The sequence below is a fragment of the Rhipicephalus microplus genome, chromosome 4 (assembly GCF_043290135.1).
Source record: "Rhipicephalus microplus isolate Deutch F79 chromosome 4, USDA_Rmic, whole genome shotgun sequence".
Lineage (NCBI taxonomy): Eukaryota > Metazoa > Arthropoda > Arachnida > Ixodida > Ixodidae > Rhipicephalus > Rhipicephalus microplus.
Window position 1 is genome coordinate 31,528,479 of NC_134703.1, and position 25,264 is coordinate 31,553,742.

Genomic DNA, 25,264 nt, shown 5'->3' on the forward strand with positions numbered 1-25,264 from the left:
CTTGCTGTGTCATTTCTCGAAACATGCATGCTTGAAGGGAATAGCAATGTCATCATAGAATAAAATAGGTATACTGTGCAAAACCAATAAAAACAACAAAATACAGAATTATTGAACATTTATTTTGAGAGCAAAAAATATATATAAGAACACACACAAATGTGGAATACAGGCAAGTGCTTTCGATTCATTGTGTGCTTTGATTTAAGCACTTTATAACCCAGAAAAGCCATTTTTTGAATCTTCGGGCTGTCTAGGACCCGTTTTCTAAGCTGCCTTGCACTGAACGCTTTTGCAGTACCCTGTGAGGTCAAGGGAAGCTTCCAGGGACTACACAGGCAAAATTTTTGTGCCCACTGTAGTGCATTGGCCGATGGACTATGGAACCCTAGAGAGTTGACACATGCTTTAAAACACAGCATTATGCTGCTTGACAGTCTCTAGGGCTGTAGTGGCACTGTTTAGAGCTTGATTTAGTAAATTGTGTTTTGCATGAATGGAATAAAATGATGAACAAGGGTACATGCAGACTTGTGGCATTGGTTTTCATGTTTCAGTTTCAAAGCATAGATGTGCACCGTTCACACATGTTTGCCTTTTAATTGAGGTAGCACTGTCCGTACTTTGTACGACGACATAGCCAGGTGGGCAGCCAGTATCATTTGTGGAGGCACCTTACATTTTTTTGTGTGTGTGTATGAATGTGCGCGTGCGTGCACGTATGTGTGTGTGCATATCCGATTTCCGTAGTGGGTCGAGACATATTGCAGGACCCAAGCAGCCAACCAATCAACGTGCCGAACGAGAAGCGGCGACGGCCAGAAGAACCTACCCGCGTCAGCATCGATCAGTCTGGCGGAGATGGACGCGCCTGACAAGGACCCTTCGGCGACCGAAGCCGAAAAGCCGACGCATAAGCGTTCAAAGCGGGACGATCGTTCTCGCCGGCGCGCCGAAAACCACGAGGTATCGCCGTCTTCGCGACGTGGCGACATGGCGGGATCGCAGATAAGCTCTGCGCTGACTGGTGCCGACGACAGGTCTCAAGTCTCGCGGCGTTCCAGCAGTTCCCGTCGCACTCGGCGTTCCGCGTCCAGCAAGCACGCGCCTTCTGATAGCGCGCGGGCCGAAGTAGAAGCCGCCGTGTCGCATCCTGAAGTTACGTCGAATATGCCCGTCGCGCCGCCTTCTCGGATTTCACCACCGGTTGTTCCTCAAGCACCAGTTGCAACGGCCTCCCCGCTTGTCCTTCCGTTGGCCGGCGACGCGGCTGCAGTGGAGGCGGCATCGGGAGCCGTGCCCGTGCAGGATGAGACCTCCGAGAAGCCTACGCCTGCGACGCCTGGTGGTCCGACGGAGCCCTCTGGGAGAGAGTCCAAACAAGAAACACCGGCTGCAGCCACTGCGGCAGAACCGGAAGCGGTGCTGGCCGAGCCGCCGCTCCCCGAGGAAGCTGCTGAACACCGGCAGGAGCCAGTTCACACGGCTCGCCTCACCAACGCACCGGTACTACGCTTAATAGTCTTCTTCAGCCTGTTGTCAAATTCTTGCTTAACATCTCATAGCCTAGGTAGATAACGGAAGAAAAGCAGCCGCTGTAGATTAGTATTTCTGCTGGCCATACGGGTAACTGACTAGATTCCAAGAGAAGGCAGATGCGTGAGGGGGAGAAAGTTAGGCGGACAGAAGAGATTAAAGCACAGGACCGGGTTGACTAATGGAACATGGAAAAGGCCCTGCAGTTGGCGTAGTCAAGTTGATGATAATGTGTGCGTGTACGTGTACGAAATTTTAAATTCCGAAGGAGGAGCTTGGAACTCCCGAACACCGACGTCATTTCCGCGACGGAAATGATGCCAGTAAAGCGCTGGGGAATCCCGGCGTAAAGCACTTTCATCATGTTAAAAACGCATAGCAAGCAGCAGCAGATGAAATGGAAGAAATACGAAGGACGGTGGATGCGTAGTACGAACCAGTTGCACGAACACTATAGCGTAGTAGGGCCGGCGGATGAGGGCGACAATTAGCGATCGTAGGTGCAAATTCAGCTTGATGTTGCTGTAAACCGTTTCAGTGTATAGATGCCTTACTCAGTCTTTTTTTATCTGTGTTTTTGCATCGACGTGCACAAGGAAGAGCGACTGGAGTCGAGACGCCCTGTTGTCATCGCTGCGGTGGCTATAATTGTCTTCGTACTGGTGGTGGCGATACTCAAGCAGTTGCGCGCCTCCCCCACCAAATGCGGGGATTGCGCAAACAGCACGCAGGCCATTTAACCGGCTCTTCCCGCTTCTTCGTGGGACGAGGACGTCGTGTGCACTCGACTGATGCCGGGAACTGGCCTCCGTGAACTGGCCGAACGCCCTTATCGCGCTCGACCACAGATCCTGGGCAGAGAACGGAGGCTATTGTCGTGCACACTTCCGCCGCGCATACCGCAGCCCAAGATGGCCTTTCGTAGGGCCGCATCCGCGGTATTTGTGTTTTGAACGCTACATCGAGCTGTTTTCTCGCAAAACACTCGCCGTTTATTTATTTTTTTTTGCATTTTTGTTTTCTTTTACATTACTACGTAATTTTGCTAAGTGTGTTAACGTAAATATATAGCGTCCGTTGTCATGAACGATCCTGTGGAAACTTTTTATTGACCCTTTAGTGTTGGAAGATCGACCACTTCGAGATTTATTTATTTATTTATTTATTTACAGTAACTTACAGAGCCCTCGCTCGAGGGGCATTGTGTAAGAAGGGCGGTGTAAATTATACGTGAGAAATATATATATATATATATATATATATATATATATATATATATATATATATATATATATATATATATATATATAGAGAGAGAGAGAGAGAGAGAGAGAGAGAGAGAAAGATCATTATAGAAAATACAATTCAATTCATGAACATATAAGCACAATACATACTAGAAAAGTAAGTTGCAATATGTGAAGGTGAAATACAAAAGCTTACATTCGCGGTGAAATTGGGGCATATTTTAAGGCCTGACCACACGTACGTCCGTTGCAGCGCGTAAGCGCATGGTTTCCCGACGCGCAATGACTAAAATCCTGAAATCTAGACGTCGATTGTGAAGTGTAGAATTGCTGAAGCGCATGAAATTGTAAAAGCAGGAGACAGGTGCTTGAGCCAGCCTTAATAGTTCCCACAGATGCTGAGATTTCGTATCTACAGCATACTTGATTACGGGCTTGGTGGGGGGGGGGGGTGTCAAGGTTTTTTATGACTTATGTTTGCATGTATATGACACGTTTCTTTCAAGCAACTTTCAGTTCTTAAACAACGCTTGTGTCGTGCACCGTGCACGTTCTTGTGTTTTTGTCTTTTTTTGTGCGCTGATCCCCCTTGTGGGTATGAGCCAAGATCTTCTAGGCGACAAGACAAGGTGTGTTGGGGATAGTCCAGACATCTTGTTTTTTTTTTTCAATTTTTGGCTTGATTCTTTCAGATTAGGCAGCAAAGTTTGTTCCTGTTCTTTTTGTAGGGCAGCGGCGTGGGCCGCTTCATTTACCCGTAGACCCTCGTGTCCAGGTACCCAGTTTACGGAGGTATATGGAAGTGGAGAGCTTCGCCGTTGCAGGATGTTAATTGCGTCGGCTGAGACGTGGCCCTTCGCATAAATCTGGCAAGCGGCTTGCCAGTCAGTAAAGGTCACCGCGGCGTCTTTAAATGTGGTGGTGGCGAGAACGGTTGCCGCTTCTTCCGCTGCGTCTGAGTAGCGTGCCTTGACTGTGGCCGACGCTAATGTCAACCGGGCTTCCCTGGGACCAAAGAATACCCGATCCGTGGCTGCAGAGATGGAGGTAGTAGAAAACACCTACGCGTCGCTACTTCAACACTACAAACTGGGGCGACGGGTGTACCCTCCACCCCATCCAAGACTAACCAAAAAAGAGAGCGTGATTTTCAGACGCCTACAAAGTAACACTTACATACATGGCATATTGATGCACCGCCTCTACCCATCGACACACGGCCGCATGTGCCCACTCTGCAGCGTACAGGACACCCTGGAACACTTGCTCCTGGAATGCCAGTGCCATGCAAACCACGACATGCAACTAGAGCGGTACCAAGCCTCAAGAATAAACGACGACCACCTAATGGAAACGTCGCAGGGCAAGCTCGTCCTCGAGGACCTGGAAGACCAGTGACAACTCGTCGCCAGGGCCAAGAGGGCAGTCGAAGTCAGAGGGTTCCTGGACTAGGGAACCCTCCCACCTTAGGGTGATACCGGGCCTCGCTCGGAACACTGTTTCTAAATAAACTTATTTCTCTCTCTCTCTCCTTTTTGTAGGATGTCAGGGCCGAAAGGGTTTGGAACGTATGGCGCGTTTTCCACGCGCGAACAAGGTCGACGTGCTGCTAACGCCATCGTTGCCAGCCACCACGTTGGCAGCCATAGCAAAGACATATTAACCATTTTTGTGGCTTGAAGTTGCGTCGACCCGGCGATAGATTCCCGGCGCCGTCGCCTGGCCAACGGGTGCGCACCGTTGTTAATTTATCTGGTTGAACACGGCTTGCAAGCGAGCCGACTAGTTGTGCCCTAAACCTGACCTTACCGTGAAAGAAAAAAAGAAAGAGTGGGGGTGGGTGTAGTGGTTCTAATATTGCTTGGCCTTGTTCAAACGTGCGCAGATCTCTTCCTAAGCCACCTTCGCCGCAGTACACCGGTGTCCCGCGGAATATATGGACAATCTCGGCTGGTTTTTTACGTCACCACCGCCATTATTTGCGTAGGAAAGATGCGCCAGCCTCCTCTTTCTTAAAAGCGAACATCGCCTTTCCGGGCGGGGTCGTTCGCGCGCACGCTTATCTTCTGAGTGAACGATAGGGAAAGGAGCGCTTATGGTTGCCGCGGTAACGCGGCAATAATCAGCGCGCGGCTCTTATCACTACAGCTTCTGTGGGCTGCGCTTTCAATACGAAAAAAACGGTGCCAAATGTGTACCTGGAGCGCCAGTTCACATATATATGCACTCTTCACATAACAAACTGCCACCAGCGGTGACACACGACGTATATTCTTTAGTACCAGCCTGCGCTGCCCACCGGAGGCGGTTCTTTTGGTTATTGTTTGTAAGCATGGTGTGGGTTTCACGGATATCACAGCATACTCTAAAATACCGTCCTTGTTTTCTTTCTTTTTTCCTACAAACTATCTCTAGAGCTTTCTAATGAACGCCGTCACTACGCACGAGCCTTGTGGTCGTCTACTGTGGGTTCGAGGTGGCGTTGCGATCCGCATTTCTTTTTTGTATCTGTGTTTTCTCGCTTTCCAAGCGTCTTTTCATGGCAAGCGTGACGATTTTGGTATTGTGAAAGAGCGATTGGACTTACTACAGTAAATCCAATCGCTATATTATAATATGAGAAGAGATAGATAAAGAAAAAATTTGTTAGAAAATCAGTCACGTCCGGAGTATTAGGATGAGGCAGTGAGCCCCGCCGCGGTGGTCTAGTGGCTAAGGTACTCGGCTGCTGACCCGCAGGTCGCGGGTTCGAATCCCGGCTGCATTTCCGATGGAGGCGGAAATGTTGTAGGCCCGTGTGCTCAGATTTGGGCGCACGTTAAAGAACCCCAAGTGGTCGAAATCTTCGGAGCCCTCCACTACGGCGTCTCTCATAATCATATAGTGGTTTTGGGACGTTAAACACCACATACCAATCAATCAGGATGAGGCAGTGAATTCAGACTTCATTAATATAGGGGGAAAATGTTTTCTTCTTCTCTTTGGTGTCCCTTTAGTAGGCAGTTTATAAGGACATTCGATCGTCTCTTTCATGGGCCATCAACGGCAAAAAACAGTTGTGTGATCTTTATACCGAGCAGATCGGGTGTGCTAAGAATAAGGCTTAATCGCGTGTCTACGACACACTTCGTGACGAATGCCGATTTGAGCGCCGTCGTGGTGTGAGGTGCCACCGCGGTTGGTTCAGGTGTTGCGTGCACGGGGGGCCACTGCGAATGGGGCGACGATGGGCTGCGCAGCGTTGAAGATTCCGTGTGGTGCTCGTGGCCGGCGCACCGGCCCGACGGTCGACTTGGAGGTCGGCAGTCAAGTCGGAGCAGCGGTCGCCTCGCCTTCCGAGAAGAGGCTCATCCTTGTGTTTGGTAAGGCGAGCTTGGTCATTGCTGGAGGTCTTTCTGTCAAAAACTGCGATGATCGAGGCACGCCATAGTCGTGGACTCCTATAATTTCGACCACAACGACGTTCTTCTCAAACTAAATACGCGGGTGAAGTCGGGGCTCTGACGAAATCTCGTCTGATCGGAATTAGACATTGGTGGAAACGTTGATGGACGTTGGCGAAGGTGAATATAAAATACGAGGGCAAGTTAAAAAATTATCTACGCTTTTCATTCCACAGTTTATTAATAAGGTTGTAATATGTACATAATTTTTCTACGTAATCTCCTTCCTCATCAATGCACTTGGCCCAACCAACGGTCAACAAGCTTAAGTATTCTATCGAAATGAAAGATTTTTGGTTGGTCGTGAAGCCACTTTGCACCGCATTTTTCTCGTCTAAATCGACCACACAAAGCAACCTTCAGTGGCCTAAACAAGGAAAAGTCACATGAAGCTAGGTACGTATGGGCTCTAGAGAGGGCGTTCCAATAACTCAAATTTCATCTTGTTGATGATTTCAATAATGTGATGATCCGTGTGTGGCCGCGCAGTGCCATGAAAAAAAAAAACTTTCTTCGACAACAAATCATGGCGTTCGTGGCGACGTGCTTATTGCGAATCGCGAATGTTCGATGTTCGAGAAACGCAGTTTTGCGCGATAGTGCACTTCTTTCATATCGCTAGGATAGTCTGCAATCAATGCCTGAGCCTTTGACACCCTCCAACCACAAGAAAAGAATCACTGCCCGTTGTACATATTCGGTGCAAACTTCTATAATGGAGCAGCCAGGATATATCAGCCACAGAAGGAAGTAATATGAAGGAATCACTGTAGCAGCATAACAATACAATATGAGAGGACAGAAGACAAATTGCGCGATATCAGAAAGATTGCGACGAAAGAGTAGATAATTTATGACTTGCCCTCGTATATTCACTAACGTTTCGGCTCTCACATGGCGACCTCGTTCGCACAAGCTACGTTCTTTAGAGGTATAGTTAATCTCGCTCTGCGTACCTTGCGTGTTGTGCTGCTCCGTGTAACGAATCCCAACCAACTAGCCCAGCAAAGTGTCTTTGCAAATTTTGAAAAAAGTCTCTCGTGTAGAAGCCGACACATCAGTATTTTTCCATCTCTGTCAGCGTACTTCAAAAGTTTTCGCCAATAAATACAGGGTTGTTCTTCGCATTCACACCCCATAAGAATGCGTCAACTGAATCCGAATTCGGGCTCCTGATTTGTTATTGTACTTCTATACTATACAGATGAAAGCATCGCAATGTATACTGAAGGCATCGAAATATATCGCTTACTGCAGCGCAATTAAAAATGCGAGTGCTGTAGTTGTCTTCCTCGCAATCATTCAGGTGGCCCCGGCTCCCGAAAAGGTCAAATAGTGAACGACCTTGCGAAATGCTTCGGCTTCGAGATGGTCAGCGCTGAGAAGTTAATCCTGACCTACTTCGCACGTCAGCTGCACTTGGACGAAGAGACATCAGGGCCCGTGGAGTCAACTCAGTGCGTCGAGGAAATGCTCAAGGTACGTTTCCATGCAAATAGCTGGATCGCAATAATAAATGGGCTTAACGTCTCAAAACCACCGTATAAATTACGAAAGACGTCGAAGTGCGAGGCTCCGGAAATTTCGATGATCTGGCGTCTTTTAACGGGCACCTAATGTAAGTACATGACCTCCACCGCATTTTCGCCTCCCTTGAAAAAGTGGTATCAAGTCGCGGGATTCGATCCCGCGTCCTGAGTGTCAGTGGACGAGGACCACAACCATGGGACCATCGCGGCGGAGAGGTATGAGGATCGTTATTTTACTACACTTGCAAGATCACGTAATTTCGAAACTGCTTCCGGGGACATTCCAACCGTGTCTGCGCATTTGTAGTTACCACGGCCGAGATTTCCGAGTACTATAGACCATACGCAGCGTATTTCTGACCTATTGTGAGAATCGCGTCGTGAGGGACGCGATGCTCACAGTTAAGGCGCAGTTAAGGCCGGTACATTTATGCTGGCTATTATTCTGCATATTGCACCATCGTTGAGTCACGTGAGACCGCCTGTGTTCAGCTTGGTTGCAGCTAACACATTTCATTATTATCGTGTAAACAATACTATCGTTGCTAAAGTGTTGAATTGGGCCGGCTGGCAGCGCTGGATTTAGCCCGTTCGTTGTAACCGAGCGTGCGATAATATACCGAACGCAGTTTGTTGGACACATCTCCATGAAAGCTTGCGCCTGCTACGGCTTTCAGTAAGGTGTCCCGTTTCCTACAGTTCTTTCCGCTCTTCTACTTTAATCCACCATACAGGGTGCTGTTAGCGGAACTCTACGCACTTGTAGCATAACTGGTGGAAGTGAAGGCCCTCAAACTTCAAGACGGTTTTGATGCATCTATTTGCCCGCGTCGCTATGGAAGAATCTTCCGACAACAACAATAATAATAATAATAATAATAATAATAATAATAATAATAATAATAATAATAATAATAATAATAATAATAATAATAATAATAATAATAATAATAATAATAATAATAATAATAATAATAATAATTGCTGGAACGTAAGGTCTTAATACCGAGATATAATTACGAGGGATGCCGTAATACAGGGCTCTAGAAATTTGGAACACCTGAGGTTTCTTAACATGCGCCCAAATCTAAGCACACAGTCTTCGCAGATTTTCACCTACATCGAAAATGCGGCTTGGAAAGGAATCTTCGAAAGCGTGCGCTTTCTGCATCGCTATAGGAATTTCTCCACTTTAGTCTTTTGACGAGCAGTGATGTATTAGCTCGGCTTCGCTCGAGCCGGCGATCGTCAGAATATTGGGATGGGTCAGCCGGATATGTCGACGCGCTCTCGCTATACCTGCAGCAAACCTACTGATAAAGCGCGCTGGCATTCAGTTTTGCCTGAAGTCACTTTAGTTTTGTCCAGTTTGGGCATAACTCTCGAGTTACGTTTTACCTTTTTAGTAGCTTTTGTAAAATAAATCAGTTGTGAGTGGCACTCTGTCCCGCGGTCTGCTATTGTGGTCAGTGGCGTAAATCTAGGGGGTGGGGGTGGGGGGTGGATCAGGCTGTCCTGATTTCTTTTGTGCTCAGACCGGGGGCACACCCCTTGCAAGTTGATTGATTGATTTGATTGATATATGGGGGTTTAACGTCCCAAAACCACCCCTTGCAAGCTCCCCCTTGAGATTTCTCTTTGTAAATTTCTTGGTAGCTAAGGATAACGCAGCTTCCAAAAAATCGCCTATAGAAAATATGAAACCCTTCCTATGTGCGGAAGCAAAGTGCAACAGAAACAATGCACAAAAGTGAAATCTGATTGCCGCTGTGAGGAGTATATATGTACTGTAGAGCATGCGTTTTCGAAAATGACACCGCTACGATTCTGACGTGCCGCAAACGCTTATTGCGTTGGTGCTTGAAATACGAAGCAAATTATGAAGCCCCTATTTGTCGACGGTTTGGCACTTCTACTCCATTCACAATGGAGTAGAAATGCCATTGCTCGATGGAGGGTGTGGTATTTTAAAGGGGCCCTGCAACACGTTTTGAACATGGTCAGAAAGCTCTTCTAGTCGGTATTATAGCGAACAGAACATTATAGCGCAGCACGCGAACCGGAATCTACAATTAATTCTTGAAGTCAGGTAAAAACAGCCTTTTCTTGTCTCTATAAATGATGTCCTATACGCAACATGACCACAATCGACGAGTTAAGGAGGCAAGATAGGACTGAGAAGGAGGGTATACATTTATCCATACAAGATGCGTCACTTATTTTAGTGCGAATGATTTGTTGATGTTGCCTAAACGCTGACAAAATTCCACAAAACAATTTCAGGATCACTTTGATGTGACATCATGCTGCAGACCACGAATCACGTGTGTGCCCGAGGGGAGAATCACATGATTCACGTTTCTATTCTGGAAGTGACCCGTGCATAAGTTCACCCGATTTTCAAGGGGGACCCGAACCTGGTGAGTCTGTGGCTTCTGCTGGAACTGCTGGGCCAGGAACTGGATTCGCGCTGGCGACCAGGCGTCGTCTTTCTCGCCGATCCGGTGCCAAACCTGCGATACATGCTGCCCAGCAAACGCCAATTTCGACGGTGCCAACGCGACATGCAGCTGTTCGAGAAACAGGCACGTATGACGGCACGCATTTGGCTTGTCTTGCCTGCGCTTCAGGCTGGTGTCATACGTTGTGTGTCAGCACAAGTTTAAGTATATATCGCGTTATGGCACTCCGGGTACCCGAGAAGCTGGTCTAAGCGACGGCACGTGTTTATTGGCGAATGGTGATGATGGCTTGGTCTGCATAAAAGGATGCCTAATGAACGCCTAAAGGCGACTGATTGCAATTTACATAGGCAAATATTGGCGTCACAAAAAGTGCTTGTTAGTGACGTGCAGCTGTAACTTTAGTAGGAAATGCACGGTCACACTCGTGACTTCCTTTAATCTCCTCTGTCTAACGCGTCATTAAACGCCCTCCATCCAGAGAACCTTGCTTGCATACGCGCAACACAGTATATGAGTGTTTTGAAGCCGAACGTTGATATAAAAAACGGCATTGACCACTGCTCGTTTCGTCAGAGTAGGCGTGAATATGGCTTGCAGGTTTCTTGCGATGTCTTTTGTCGCTGTGCAAATAACGCACTGCTTCAATGCCGGCACAACAAATGGCTTTGAGGCACACAAATACCACACGTACGCATTAAGTATATGTTTTAACAGGGATAGTAATAATAAAAAGTTTATTTTGTTTGTAAATTACCCTTCCTCAGTACCAAAAACATCATCCTTGGCGATAGAAGACGCTTGGTAAGTGAAAAAAAAAAAAAAAACGTAGGGAGAGGTAGAGCGTCACGACACGTTTAAGTTCTTGCAACAACACGCCGTGATGTTTGATGGCGTCTACTAGAGCTTACATCCTTCTTAATTGGTGAAAATAACCTACTATAGTCATCTGAGGAGAACTGAAGTTTTCGCTGTCAACCATCCAGAAATTCGAAGAACCATTGTGGCCAAAATACGAAAGAAAAAAAAAACACTCTGAAATCCGCGATGCCACTGGCATTCATGTGCAGAGATTTCGGTGCGAAACTGTAAAACTGAAATTTTCATTATCTGTTTTAGTAGTAAACTCTCAGTTGACGTAATTAGCGGCAATATAGTTTTGCCAGAACAATTTTTCAGTCTATGTACATTTATTATTTCACTCTTGTGCCCCTTTTAGGACTGGTCTGTTCATTCACACACACGAACACAAAATCACAAACGCTAAGTTCTGAATCGCCACGGGCATGATTGTGGCCGCGCGTGCTTCGACTGCGCAGTGGCCGTGCCTGTTTGCTCTAAGTCTGTGCGTACCGGAGTCGCGGCTCTGTGCACCTGCCTCTCGGTCCCGCGCACCGAAACTGGGCGACGAGAAGGACATCGCGAGGACAAAGGTATATAGACACACCTTCTTGCTGCTCTCGCAAAAGACGCGTCTTTTGGGGCGCAATCGATCTTTAAAAAAAATGGAACACCGTAATGAGTACACATTCTCGGTGATGAGAGAATTTCATCTCCCTGCATTTTTCTTCGCTCCCGCATTCATTTTCTGTAGAAAGACAACACACACACAAAACGAGGATGAGGAAGAGGGAGAAGACACGCAGAATTGCTATCACTTTACTTTCTTTTATGTCTTCTTTTTTTTGCAGTTTTTTTCAGAAAGTAAATACTCACCAAGTTGTCCGACTAGTAATTTATTACAATGCGCTCCCTTGTAATTGTTTTGCCTCATCGTAGATAACCGGCTAAGGTGTAATGCTGATACGTTCGAAAGCAGGGTTCAATTTTCGGCCACAGATGCCTCATTTAAACGAGGTAAAAAGGCAAATAAATGTATAAAAACCTATTTACATCAATTTAGGTGCACAGTGAAGAAATCCCAGGTGGTCAACACAAATACATCATCTTCCACTATACGGGCTTTGTAACCACGCCATGGTTTTAACGAGTAAAACCACAGAAATCATCTTTTTAAAATCATTGATTGGTTGATGTGTGAGGTTTAGCGCCCCAAAACCACCATATTATTTTGAGGGACGCCGTAGTGGAAGACTTCGGAAATATCTACCACCTGGTGTTCTTTAACGTGCATCCATTTTTTGGCACACGGGCCTACATCATTTTCACCTCCATCGAAAATGCAGCCGTCGCAGCTTATATTCGATCCCATGACTTGTGGGTCAGCAGTCGACAACCTTAGCCACTAGACCACCGCGGCGGGGCATTTAGTTTTATATCTTTACGTTATCTTTAGTTCCCTGCCAAACAGCATGACCGTTGTGTATGACCATCCTGCTTGTCTGTAACATGTCCAGCTAACAAGCTTTCTCAATTCCCACCTTTTTATTGCGATATCAATTATATGGACATTCTCGACTGATTTTTGCTATCGTCGTCGCCGCCGCTGCCAGAGCCGCCTCCATACACGTATATGTATATGTATGTATATATGTACGGGGAAGGATGCGCTAGCCTCCTTTTTCTGTGGAGCGAACGTCGCCTTTCTGGCTGGGGCAGCGTGAGGAAGCACTGGCCGGGGTCGTCTGCGCGCGCGCTTATCTCGTGAGCGAGGGGGGGGGGGGGCTTATATCGCGTCAATCAGCGCGCGGCTTGTGCCCCCACAGCAGGCGGGATCTTCTACGGGCTGCGCTCTCAACACGAAGAAAAAATAAACTGTGGAAGAAGTGTACCTGGAGCTCCTGTGTTCTGTTACACCAGCGTTTTGTAGAGTTACGTGAGATTGGATCTAGATGAGTTGACTGCCATCCTCACTTCATATAACACTGAAATTTGCTAGCCTTACTTCGTAAAACGTTTGAATACGCTGCTATCACATTCATTGCTTCACCCTTTTGGTGAAACTGTGACTTTTTTTTAGAAGCTCCGAAAGTGTTGACGGGATATATGTACGGAACCAGAACTGATCATACCATGGACAATAAGGTTTAGGAATGCGTTGTGCTGGCCTATGCAACCAGGAATAATTTTGTAGAGGTACTTTAGGAATACCACTTGTCTGGAGGGGTTGAGTGCGTCGCTGTGAACGCTGGTGTCGTCCGCAGCCATTACTTTACGTTAGCTACAAGCTTCTGTCAATAATCTATTATGTCGTGGGACTACGTTTGGTATCAATACGATGTCGATCTATGCGTCTTTCTGAAAAAAAAAAAGATGGCAGCTGAAGTGGCCGGCAGGGTGCTTCGGACAGAGTGTAATTCCGACTGTATACAGAATATGTCTACTGAGGGGTGCTCGTCGCATTTCAAAGCTTGCTAGTGAATTCGCAGCTCAACAACTAGGGATCACGTGATCTAAAAAAAGAATAAATGCAGGGAGGGCAGTCAACCAGATTAGCGCTACCGGTTTGCTACGCTACCCTACACAAGGGCCGATAGATTACGCCGTGGGCCACTTCTCGTTGCTTTGCCTGCATCGCTACTGGCAGGCAAGGGTGAACAATGATATGCCGCTTTACCAATGACGTCACTTGTAACGTTTCTGAGCAGGTCACGTGACCCCGAGATATTGAGGCGCACTCGCCTGTTTGGAACGCTACGCGCATGTGGCGCATGCTGACTCAGACGCTATTTTGGTCCAGCTTGTTTTTAGTTCGGCGAAAGTCTTGCGACTAGAGAGTACAAAAATCCGGCGTTCAGCATTGCTGACACGAGTGGTATAAGAAGTCACATGCGGCGTATACCCGTATTCTCCGGGTGAAAATCAAACTGATCTAAAGACGAATGAAATGCAAATAAAATGAATCCACCTTTCTCACAATGCCACAGCGCTAGAGTCCTTCTCCTAGCGGACATGTCTCGGAGACTTTCATTCTAGGAATGCCAGTTCTCCCGGCCGCTACCAAAACCCTACTAAAACGGCAGAGAGCAGCACAAAACAATGGAAAAGGTGGCATAAAGTAGCACGTATATTCCGAGTGATTGAAGTTATCAGAGCGCTTAAGGTGAATATTAAGGTGAATTACGCATGATTCACACGTAATTCAATATAATTAAAGGTGCGTGATATTGAATTAACGCCAAGTCAAGCGTAAAGTGATTTAAGGGGAATCAAACGTTACTAAAACGGCAGAGAGCAGCACAAAACAATGGAAAAGGTGGCATAAAGTAGCACGTCTATTCCGAGTGATTGAAGTGAGCAGAGTGCTTAAGGTCAATATTAAGGTGAATTACGTATGATTCACACGTAATTCAAGATAATTAAAGGTGCGTGATATTGAATTAACGCCAAGTCAAGCGTAAAGTGATTTAAGGGGAATCAAATGTTATCAAATAACGATAATCACCCAAGAGTAGAAATAAAGTAGGGTTACTTAAAAAAGATTCAAATGATTCGAAATAACAGTGACTCAAACGTCAGAGCATATGCTTTAGCCTGTTAGGTTTTATCTTCGTGTAGTTCTGCATCAAGCATAAGTTATTTTATTCCTGCAGAAGCGGTACCAGGAGTACACAGAGACCGTGCATGAGTTGCTGCAGTACTTCAGGGATTCCAACCGGCTCGTTGCAGCCGACGTGCCGCACGACGCAAGCCTCGTTTCTGAAGAGCTGGTCAAACTCCTGGCTTCACTCGGATTCGCGCCTCGCTGCACTCTTGATCCAAACATCGTCTTCTTACCTGGTATCGCAAAGGTCTATGACCAGCGGGACCTTTTCCGTGTCACGAATGGTCCAAGAATTGTCAAAATAACGCTCGTTTTTTTTTTCTCACACACTTGGCGCTAAGTTCATTGATGCTTCATGAAAGCTGTTTCCATAAACAACCGGGACGGAGAAGATGACTGGCGAATACCGCAGCTGCAAGAGACGACTGTGAGATAAATTATTAGTTTATGTGCGAATAACTTCCCGATATAGCCAAGTACTTGGAAGATTTTGCGTATGGTCAGTCAAAAGTTTTGTTCCGAAACAGGTCACTGAGAAGTGACAAAGCACGATTATTATTTATGCTCTTCGAGCCAAAGTTCTATATGTATGAACAAGGCGCAGGTGTAAGGCTGTCTACGCATTCTTCTATAAAGGATATTATAAACACGTATGGCGCAATCACACATGCAGTTTGGAATTAGTAGTGTTCGCTTGCGAGGATAAGTTGACGCCGTCAGGAGCCACCGGTTCCAACTAGCTGTACAACTGTTGTCGACCGAACAGAAAAAAAAAGATAATAAAAATTAGGAGGGGGAAATTAAGAGGCGCGCAAAGCTTTCGACATCAGGTGCATCTGCTTTGCGCGAAAGATATTTAACAAAGTGCTGCGGAAATTTACCGAAGCACAATTCTCCGGTTCAATCTTGCACACGGTGCAATCATTCTTGGCGAAAAATATCGTGGCCGACGCACAGTGGCGCACTTTAAGAAATGAACAGAGTGAAGAAAGAGAAATAAATGAAACGAAGAGACAGGGAGGTTAACAGAGCGAAAGAGCATAAGAAAAGTAGGGAGGTCAACTATTATACGTCTAGTCGTAAAAATAAAAAATGTAATAGATTGCGGGCTGCTTCCTTGCTTTTTGAAATGATGCTTGTTGCAGTGTGAAGGCGAACTCTTCGAGGCAACTCATGCAGACTGACGCATGGACAAGCTGGCATCGTGCTTAAGATAAGAAAAGATAAGAAAATAATGACTAGAGGGATAGCGTCACAATGTTTCTGATTTTTAGTTATTGATTGATATGTGGGGTTTAATGTTCCAAAATCATTTTTTAGTTATGCGAATTTGTGACCATATCTTCTCCTCACTTTCTTGCCTGGACAAAACGAACTCGTATGTGAATAGAACGCGTCTGCGAACCAATAACTACTGGGTTTTGTTGACATTCTTTCTTTTTAGAACAGTTATGACGGTGAACGCGCTGGAGTGGAATTCTGGGCATATAATGAATGACCTTTTTTTTTACCATAATACACGCGTTAGGTGTTGTGTTTCCATTTTGTATGTTTTACTTCATTTTTACTTACTTCTGTTGTAACTACAGTACTGCATTTTTTTTTGTAGAATGCAATCTGAATGCATTTACTAAGTTGAGTGTAAATATTTGCGCATATCTTGTACTAACTGTATTGATATTTTGGTATTGTATTTATTTTTTTAGTGTACTATGAGTGCCCTTCCTTCAAGGACCGAATTCTGGTCTGCAGTATGTTTTAAATAAAAAATAAAATAAAATAAAATTATAGGACGTTCAATTACCACGCAGTGGCTAAGGCCAAACGGCGACAAAGTCGAGCGAGTGTGGTCATTCAAGGCAGCCCGAAGCAAGCTGCCGGATCCCTGGCTGATTCTCCAGGTGGGTGTGTGTGGTGGTATTGCCATCGCCGTCTGTTCGATATTCTGGATGATTTGCTAGAATGTCAGTATTCCTAAATTCAACCTGTCTACTGAAGTACATACCATGCTAAATGGCTGCGTAAAACTTTAGACATTAATCAGTTACTGAATCAATAATAGTGGAAGAAAAGACAAAAAAAAACATAAACAACCACCAAACAAATAATTAACTACTAAAAGAGGTACAAAACAACAAAGTTTAGTGCTGTTGGACAGCTACTACTATAAACGATGAGAAGCTATCTCTCTCCAGATATACTGCATAATTTATTTTCAAATTCGAGAAAGCTCACTATTTTCACCCAAACTAGCAGTATTTTGGGCGTCAATAAATGTGTGGTCAGAAAAGCCGTATTTAAGATGCGCCATAGCGATTATTGTAATTACCACAATGCCCTTGAATTTTTCTGAGCGATTCTTATTCACAGCGCTCATTGATTTCGACAGTACGAGAAATGGAGCTATTCCATGCACGTCTGGATTTGCACTGTTACTTTTGTAGATTTTATGGTGGAAGGTCATTCATGAAGTACATAAAGTTGGTTACAAAGAGGTCAAGAATAATGATTTTTTTCTGCTTTATCGAACACGCGCGAGTGGTAAGGATACCAAGAATGGTCTCTGTTCCAGATACCAGAATGGTCTCTGGTAAGGATACCAAGTTGCCTCTGTTCATTTTGTCCTGGCATGCAGTCTGGCTTGCTGAAGGGTTAGTTGGTTAAATATTACGTTTAGAACTCGCAATCAAGGCGAGTGTGTGTCGACTTCACCGACACGTGAATGAACACCGACACAGACACATCGCTGCTTTCTAACTTGCTATTTTATTTTCGCGCTACTCAGCTAGTATACCGACCGCATGGCTACAGCGGCGAAAACACTGTGGTGCACGTCGCTGATGAATATGTGCCCAAGGCAAGACCAGACAAACAAAGTAAACTGTACAGTGACAAAGCGTAGAATTGTATCTTTTTTGAGAACGAGATGCTGAAGGGTTGTTGACGTACGCTTATTCTAATCAAGCAATCTGATGAGGCTCTATACAATTTATCTTGTAATCGTACTATGTGCCTTGTACAAAATAGAAGTGTTTTAAATATACGCATGCAGCCACGATCTAGGCAGTGAATACTCAGATGACTCGTGATTAGCCTTTGCGACATTCTACTGATGCTGCGACCGGATGAAAATAACGCCATCTATTTTCTTTCTACGTACCCCTGAAGTCGCACTTACACACTCTATCTTGACTGTCTGACTTCACGCCAATAATTCCAATGATACGCCTTAAATGATTCAAGAAAACCTGCCCGTTCCTGAGAAATCGAATGCCCGATTACAGAGAGATGAGCGAGTGGCTTTTCTCAGCGTTATTTTGGGAGAGGACACAACAAATTACATTCGAGCAGCGCCCATCTCGCTACATGTCCGCCCTGTGTGACTCACATCAGGTGGCATCTACAACATTGTTTTCTTTAACACGACTTGATGAAGCTTAAAAGTTAACAAAATAATATCTTGGATAGGCCAACGTAGCACATGGTATTTAAACACTTAGGCATTCATTTTGAGGCAATCGCTTCAAATATTCGCAAATGATTCAAACTCGCCTTGTTTAGCCAACTACAAAGGTAGGTAACGTTGTAGATTTTGCTTTATTCCATGTATAGAATGCATATGAAAGCGTTTAAACATCTTTAGCGTTCACCATCTCCGGATCGCTCCCAGATGAATGGCAAAGTATACTCAATGAAACTTGAAGTAAACTCATAAAATGCAACGGTGCAACGGAGCATGCCTAGATTCTCTCACATTGAGTCACTCGTTGTGAAATCAGTTTTGCTGTGATCTTCTTTTTATTCAGTTGCAGGTAATTGGGGTGAACCTCAAAACTGCAAGTGTCTTGACGTCATTCACGCTGCCAAAAAGGTAAGTGTTGCGGCTGGGTGGTTCAATGCTATGCATCCTGACCTCTAGTTGAACATTGAACCTCGCAAAATAACGAAGCTTTGTTAGGGCACTCGTATAGGAGTTTCTTAACACAATGACATAATGTGCTGGTGGGTTTGTACTGACGTTGAAGGGACTTGCCATGACAAGTATAAGTGTAGGATTTATAAACTATTTACGTGTACGTTTGTGCCAGCCCCTTCGGCTGGCAATCTTGCCGCTTTTAATTGTAGAAAGTAAATGAACTTTGCTATAGTGTAGACCCGAAATAGCATGAAGACGGCTTTAACGAATGTGCTCAGCGCTTCCTCACTTCGTCAGTTTGACATCACGACATACCATACTGAGGATTCATATAGCTGTGAAATCCCACAGATGGTGGCATTATTAAAAAATGGAAAATACGTTAATAAGGCAACTCAGTTTACAAATTATACCCGCCACGGCACCGCCTACGATAAATCCGCCCTATTTATGTAATATTTACTGCACTGCAGCTATAGCACTACAACGCCCCCTCTATATACTTTCCTTGCCTTCGTTCCGTTTAGCTTACTCGTAGTTCCACAATGCCTGCTTCACGCCTGTTTTCGAAGTATTTCCTAATTAGCGTGCCTAATAGGCTGCATGCTTTATGCGAAATTTATGCGGAGTAGCTATCAAGCGATTTCCTGTTCTCGACGTTGTGAAGAGCTCTCCTTTGAAAACACGTCCCTATTGGAATTAGTTTGAATGCACCTGTTTACGCAGAAGATCTCGTGTTCGTGTGCGGGAACAGAGCAACTGGTTTAGGGGGTTTAACGTTCTAATGAGAATCAGTTTGTGCGACCTCGTGGAGTTGGGCCCCGGGCAAGGTTGTCGTGTGTGGCTATTTTGCGCCAAATCGGCTACTTCTCCACTCGTTTGGAGACGAATATTTTCCGTTGGCGCAATAACTATTTTCTTGCCAGTTTTAAACTTCTGGTTTTACTTATTCAAAATGGGTTTCTTATTCTTCAATAGTAAAGACTATGTTCATAATATCACTCCTTTTCAGTTTGGCTGTAAATTTGGCGATAATAATAAATGACACGACTACTTTGGCTACTTTTGGTTTGGGTTCTTGGCACCTTTTCAAGTCCACCCAACGGCAACCCTGCGTCCGAATAATATCGGCCGCTTGAAACTCTTTACTCATGGTATTCTAGCACTTCACCTCCACACATGTGACCATCGCGGCTGTAACGTATTTTTCGAGTCATCAGGCGTGCACAGTAAGCACAGAGCCTCCGCGGCGGCAAGAAAAGGGGAGATGATGGTGCACAGTCGCCAGCAGCCTTCACTTTAACGCTCCGCAGCGTGTGCTGAAATGGTTCGATTGATGCCAGCGCACCGCAGCTTTTGGTTCTGCTGCCGAGGTGTTACCCATGCATGCCGACATGCAGGGCCGTACCCAGAAACGTGTCTCGGTGGGTGCTCGTATATGAACGACTAACTTTGGCAAGTGGTGGTCGATGTGAAGGAATGTGAATATCTTCAGTATCAACCGAAAAGTCGAAGCATGAAAGTATTTCGGGGAGTGTCAGAACACCCCCAGCTTCTCCTTAGTTCTGGCCGTGCTGACAAACCATCCAAGCATACCGAGGTATTATCTCGGCAAAAGCGACCAGCGCTTCATGGCTGGCATCAGCCAAACTAGTCCAGACTACGCAGTGTAGCGTTCGAGTTAAGCTTGCTGACGACTGTATATGTATTATTGCACACCACGGCCACAAGACAGTGCAATGAATAGTGCCAAAGATGGCTCAAGCTTGAAATGCCTGTTGCTCTGGAGGGACATGTTAAGGACACAGAAAAACAACACGCATCTTGACGGAGTTTACACTTGCCAGGGAGCTGCCATAAAAGTTTCACTCGGAAATTGCAGGTCATTATTATAAGCGCACCGTACGTCGTCTATTTGTCCCTGTTATTGCTTTCAGTGTGCCTGCATGAATTGATTACAGCCACCGACTAACTCAGTACACCACTCTATATATTCTGACATGATAATATACGCGCAGGTTGTTATCAGGCAAACCGTTGTTGATAGAACAAGGTAAGCGCAGATGTTGCAAATGGTAAGCTCACTGTTGGGTGATGACTGGTGCGAAATGATTCCATGGCACGCACTTTGAGTGCTTATGACAGTTTATTCGATGTCTCATGGAAGAGTCAGTGGTGGCAACCTCTTTTAATAATAATAATAAAAGATATTACTTCATTAGAGTTTAACGTCCCAAAACCAAGATATGTTCATCAGAGACTCAGTATAGATAGAGGGCTTAGGAAATTTTGACCGTGCGGGGTTCTATAACGCGCACCTAAATGTAAGCGCACGGACCTCAATCATTTTCGCCTTCACCGAAAATGTGGCCGTCGCGATTGGGATTCGATCTCGGGCAAGCAGTCGTGCACCATAACTACTGAACCACCGTGGCGAGTGGCCAGCTGTTTCAAGACGAAAGCCTTGTGTGTCGCATGCGAACGTGACTTTGAACGGAAAGCCAGTGTAAGCATAATCAATCAAAACACATCGCGTGAATAGGTGAGCAGCGCGTTAAAGTCATTGTGCGAGCGTTTCATGTGAGCGTCGGCTTTTCATTGCGCTCTCCTTGGCATCTCTGAAAGATACCGCGCATTTACTATCATTTTTTTTTCACCAAGTTACGACGTGTGAAATATTCACAGGACGGTAGCACAGAAACAATTTGGAGTTTTTCAAATACCTTGCGATAAATGAATTACCATATATCAATTGCAGGAAGGGCAGCAGGGTCTTCTGGAAAGGCCGATGCAGCTGGCGAGCCAGCCAAACCGTCGCTTTTACACCGTGTGCTGGGAGCAGGAGAAGCCAGCCAACGATGGCGACCGAAAAGAGCGTCAGGTGCGCCGACGAAGTTTCAAGGCAAACGTACTTTACGGCAACTTTTCGCCAATGCTTGGAAAAGAACCGCTCGGCGAATATGAGTAGTGCATTGCGAAAGTCTTATGATTCAGTATGAATGTGAGCGCAAATGAACGACGTGGGACCCGGGAAGAACGCACACACCCCAGGCGGTCGTCTTGCGGTGAGAGCTTGTGATGGATGCTTTCTTTCCGGGTCCCGTGTAGTTTATATGCGCTCAATGTTATACTTGATCATTACATAACCACTGGCCCACCTAGCTAGCCTATTCTGATAGTGATACCAGGAATTAGCTTAATCAACGATCGACGACGAGTTATGAAAGGTATAACTGGCGACCACCAGTTCTCACGAAACCAATACAGGAAACCCATGCGGATTTCCTTCTGGTCCATGAGTTTTGAGTTGTTAACGGGTTCACCTCCGCGCTGCGAGTTTCTAGCTTCCTGGTTAGCTCAATTGGTAGAACAACCACTCCGGAAAGGCTTTGGTCCCGGGTTGGATTCCTGATTTCGGACGAATTGTTCTTCAACAAGAATTTTATCATTCTGAGACATCCGTATACAGATTGACTTGTGGTTTCACGCTAAAGAACTGGGGGTTGCCAATTTTTACTTTCTTTTCTCTTCAGCTACTTTGCGGGATTCTGCATAACTCATTTGCAATAATAACGAAAATCTTTGACAATATGCACTCACCAGTGTTTAGGCTGCTTTTCGAGCCCTTACTTTACGTTTTTAAGTGAAAAGCGTAAGCTTACGTAACAACATGAAAAAAAAGTACCGAGTCAAATACGTTTTTCATCCCGGAAGCGGATTTTCGTAAACTGAACTACGTTTGGAAAGTCGAAAATGAAGTCAGTTAATCTAAAGAAACATAAAGACAAGCGGTGACGTTAGATTGTGCACTTCAGCACAGTGAGCTGCGAAGAAGCGAAACATGAATATTGAATGCATTTGTTTACACAAGATTGTGCTACTAAAGGGGGAGGTCACCAGAAGATAATAAATGGCAAATTTTTTGAAACGTGGCATCAGCTTTTGTATTCATGCGGTGATTTGTATATATATATTTCGCTGAACGTTGGCAACATTATGATTATAGCCATCATATAAGAATAGCGTGAGCCACACATAGCCACAAACATCAGCCTAATAAAAAAATCATATTGCGCACTTATTTTGTCTACCACCAACTCAAAATACCAGCTTGCAATAGTGCGAGCCACTATAAATCACTCCCTTGATATAATTTATGTATATATATGTTTTGATTACTATAATAGCTCCAATTTAGCTCCAATTTGGCAGAGAAACTTGTAGAAAACAAACATTGGAGATAAAGTCCAGTACAACACAGCCGCCGTGACGTGAGCTCTTCTGGGAAACATGTTAAGGTAATAACGACAGTGTTAAGACAAGAAGCGCACAGAATCGACTTTGCATTTTATGTACTATTTACTGCATTTGCTTTGCCATACGCATGCGTGGTTGAGTTATATGACTATGTAATAATCTTCACTTGTATGCCCAGTCACCGCGCGTTTGTATTTGACGTGCTCGCGTCATAACCTGGCGGAACCTTCACACGGTCATAATGTACCAACAAGCCCACAAAATGGTTCATTTTCTTTAAGTGAGAATCAGCCATTACTGCTCTAAAGGTAACGGCCTTGAGGAGGTACGAAGGGGCTGTCAGAGTAGAAAACAAGCGCTCCTGCAGATTGCCTCTGTGGAGCAAGTGTTGCCAAGTGCAATGCCTGTTATGGATGTTACTTCCTTACTGTTGTTTCTTTGTCGATCATCGCTTGCAAGCGTTTGACCTGTTTGACAACGCCTGAAAGCTCAACGGGAGTAATCAATCATACTAATAAGTTATATCCAGTTATTTCGACCTGAGTACCTGGGTGCGCAAAGAGCCATATGCCAGCGTTATTGCTTGTTTACTGTCATTTTCATTTACTGTAAGTAAATATTTCCTTTGTTCCGACGCTGACTGGCCCATTGTCGCACATCCACTGCTCCCAGAATTAATTTAGAGTGGGCGATATAAGCTTGTGTAAAACGTAAAAAAATAAAGAAAACCAATACACGGCTTCCGCTAAACTCTAGTTTTTGACGTTTTGTGATTGTGAGCATCACTTCGCTCCTAGACTTCTGGATGAGTGTGAAGCGTTTGTTTGTACTTTAGTGCCATTGTGACACGATGTATTAATATACGACAGGTGCTGTTCAGTGGCGTTGAGAAACTCGTCGGGGACAAAGCAACGCGCTCCGTGGGCACAGCGCTGGGCGAGACGTACCTGTTTCCCGAGGACACGGACTGGAACGCCTGTCGTCAGGTGGCGCTCTTGTGCTCGAAGCACCTGCACTGGCAGTGCGTCGCAGGCGATCGGCGCAATGGAGCAGATGTCAGTCAGCCATTTTCACCGGACGCATAAATTGGCTCTGTCTTTAGAATGAACACTAGTGACATATCATAGGGTGGGAGCGAGGGCATAGGGGAGTTATTAAAATAAAAGAACGTTTTACGCAGGATTCATGGCGTCATTTACGCAATTGCAGAGTTATGTGTTGCAGGTACTCGTTATGCTTTCCAGATGACGTGCCGTGTAATCGACTGCACCTCGTCAGAGACATTGTGAATTGCACTTCGGTTGATTGTCTACCTGATACACCTGAATAAGCTGTGCATTCAAATTTGTTTTCTTGCTCTAGCGCACGCAAGCACGCACGCACACACACACACACGCACACACACACACACAATTGGCCGCGTCATTGTGCATGCGTGAATGCATATGAGTATACGAGGGTTCTAGAACAGAGCGATTTGGTGGCGATAATTTGGTTCATTCACAACCTTTTCACCGCCAAGATTTTACGCCAAATCAAGATTGGGCATTGAAATCGATAGACACAACCTTCATTTCAGGCAGAAACTACAAAAAAAAAGAACGAATTTAAAGCGTTTTTCACAAACTGCCACGTCCAGGTGCCGTGAAATATAGAAGAGGTGGCACCACACATGCTCGAAATGGGCAAGCCAACAATGCCAGGCGTCTCCTGTGTTGCCAGGGCCCTCGACCTGCTCAGCTCCCCTATGGTTCTCGGAAGCATTATGATCAGCACCAGCAGCAAACAATGCCCCTGGCTGGGCCAAAAGACAATGATGCCAACAGACGTATAGGAGTTCGCTATTAGAAGTAAATCAATTCAAATGCTAATGTGAAGAAAGAAAAGTGGACGAAAATGTAACTTTCTTCGGGCAGGATCCAAACCTAATAACGCGTCCTATACTCTACAACTGAGCTACGGTATTGGTCGTTCCCCCGTCCCTTTTGTAAGGTATATATTTGCAATAAACGTGGGAGCTTCAGTCAGCGCTGCCTGTTGCCAATGCAGTGAGTGTGGAGCATCTTTACTAGTGTACCAACCAAAAATGTTCGTAGCTTTTTCTCTTTTACGTAAGTATATACCGACAACTACCTCCTCTTTCGGCCCTCTCCCACGCGTAGCCGGTGTCTGCCGCCATTTTCTTCCTGATATGGAAGATATACAAAGCCGTGTACGTCTAAGTACATTAGCCACGCATATTTCAGGGGTCAGTATGCTAACGCGATGCGCCTTTCTCCTCCGGTCAACGCCCTGTCGTTAGTGATCGGGGGATTTGTTTCACCAGGTGCTGGAAAAGCGTTAGTAAGAACATGGGTACCGAAAACGAGCGTTAGCCAATGTGATTCGTCAATGGCGCTTCAATGGTTGGTGGTACTTAACAAATAACTG

The 25,264-nt window shown here is 45.4% G+C and overlaps 1 protein-coding gene across 1 annotated transcript; it reads left to right on the forward strand.

Moving 5' to 3' along the window:
- Nucleotides 1-6,009: 6,009 nt before the first annotated feature.
- LOC142814329 (uncharacterized) lies at nucleotides 6,010-24,014 on the forward strand. The gene is made up of 9 exons (XM_075893007.1): nucleotides 6,010-6,145; nucleotides 7,533-7,705; nucleotides 10,161-10,340; nucleotides 11,537-11,650; nucleotides 14,711-14,897; nucleotides 16,473-16,562; nucleotides 18,468-18,532; nucleotides 21,336-21,458; nucleotides 23,704-24,014. Exons 1-9 carry the CDS (start codon nucleotides 6,010-6,012, stop codon nucleotides 23,917-23,919), a joined length of 1,284 nt encoding a protein of 427 aa, XP_075749122.1. The 3' UTR covers nucleotides 23,920-24,014.
- The last annotated feature ends 1,250 nt before the right edge of the window (nucleotides 24,015-25,264 follow it).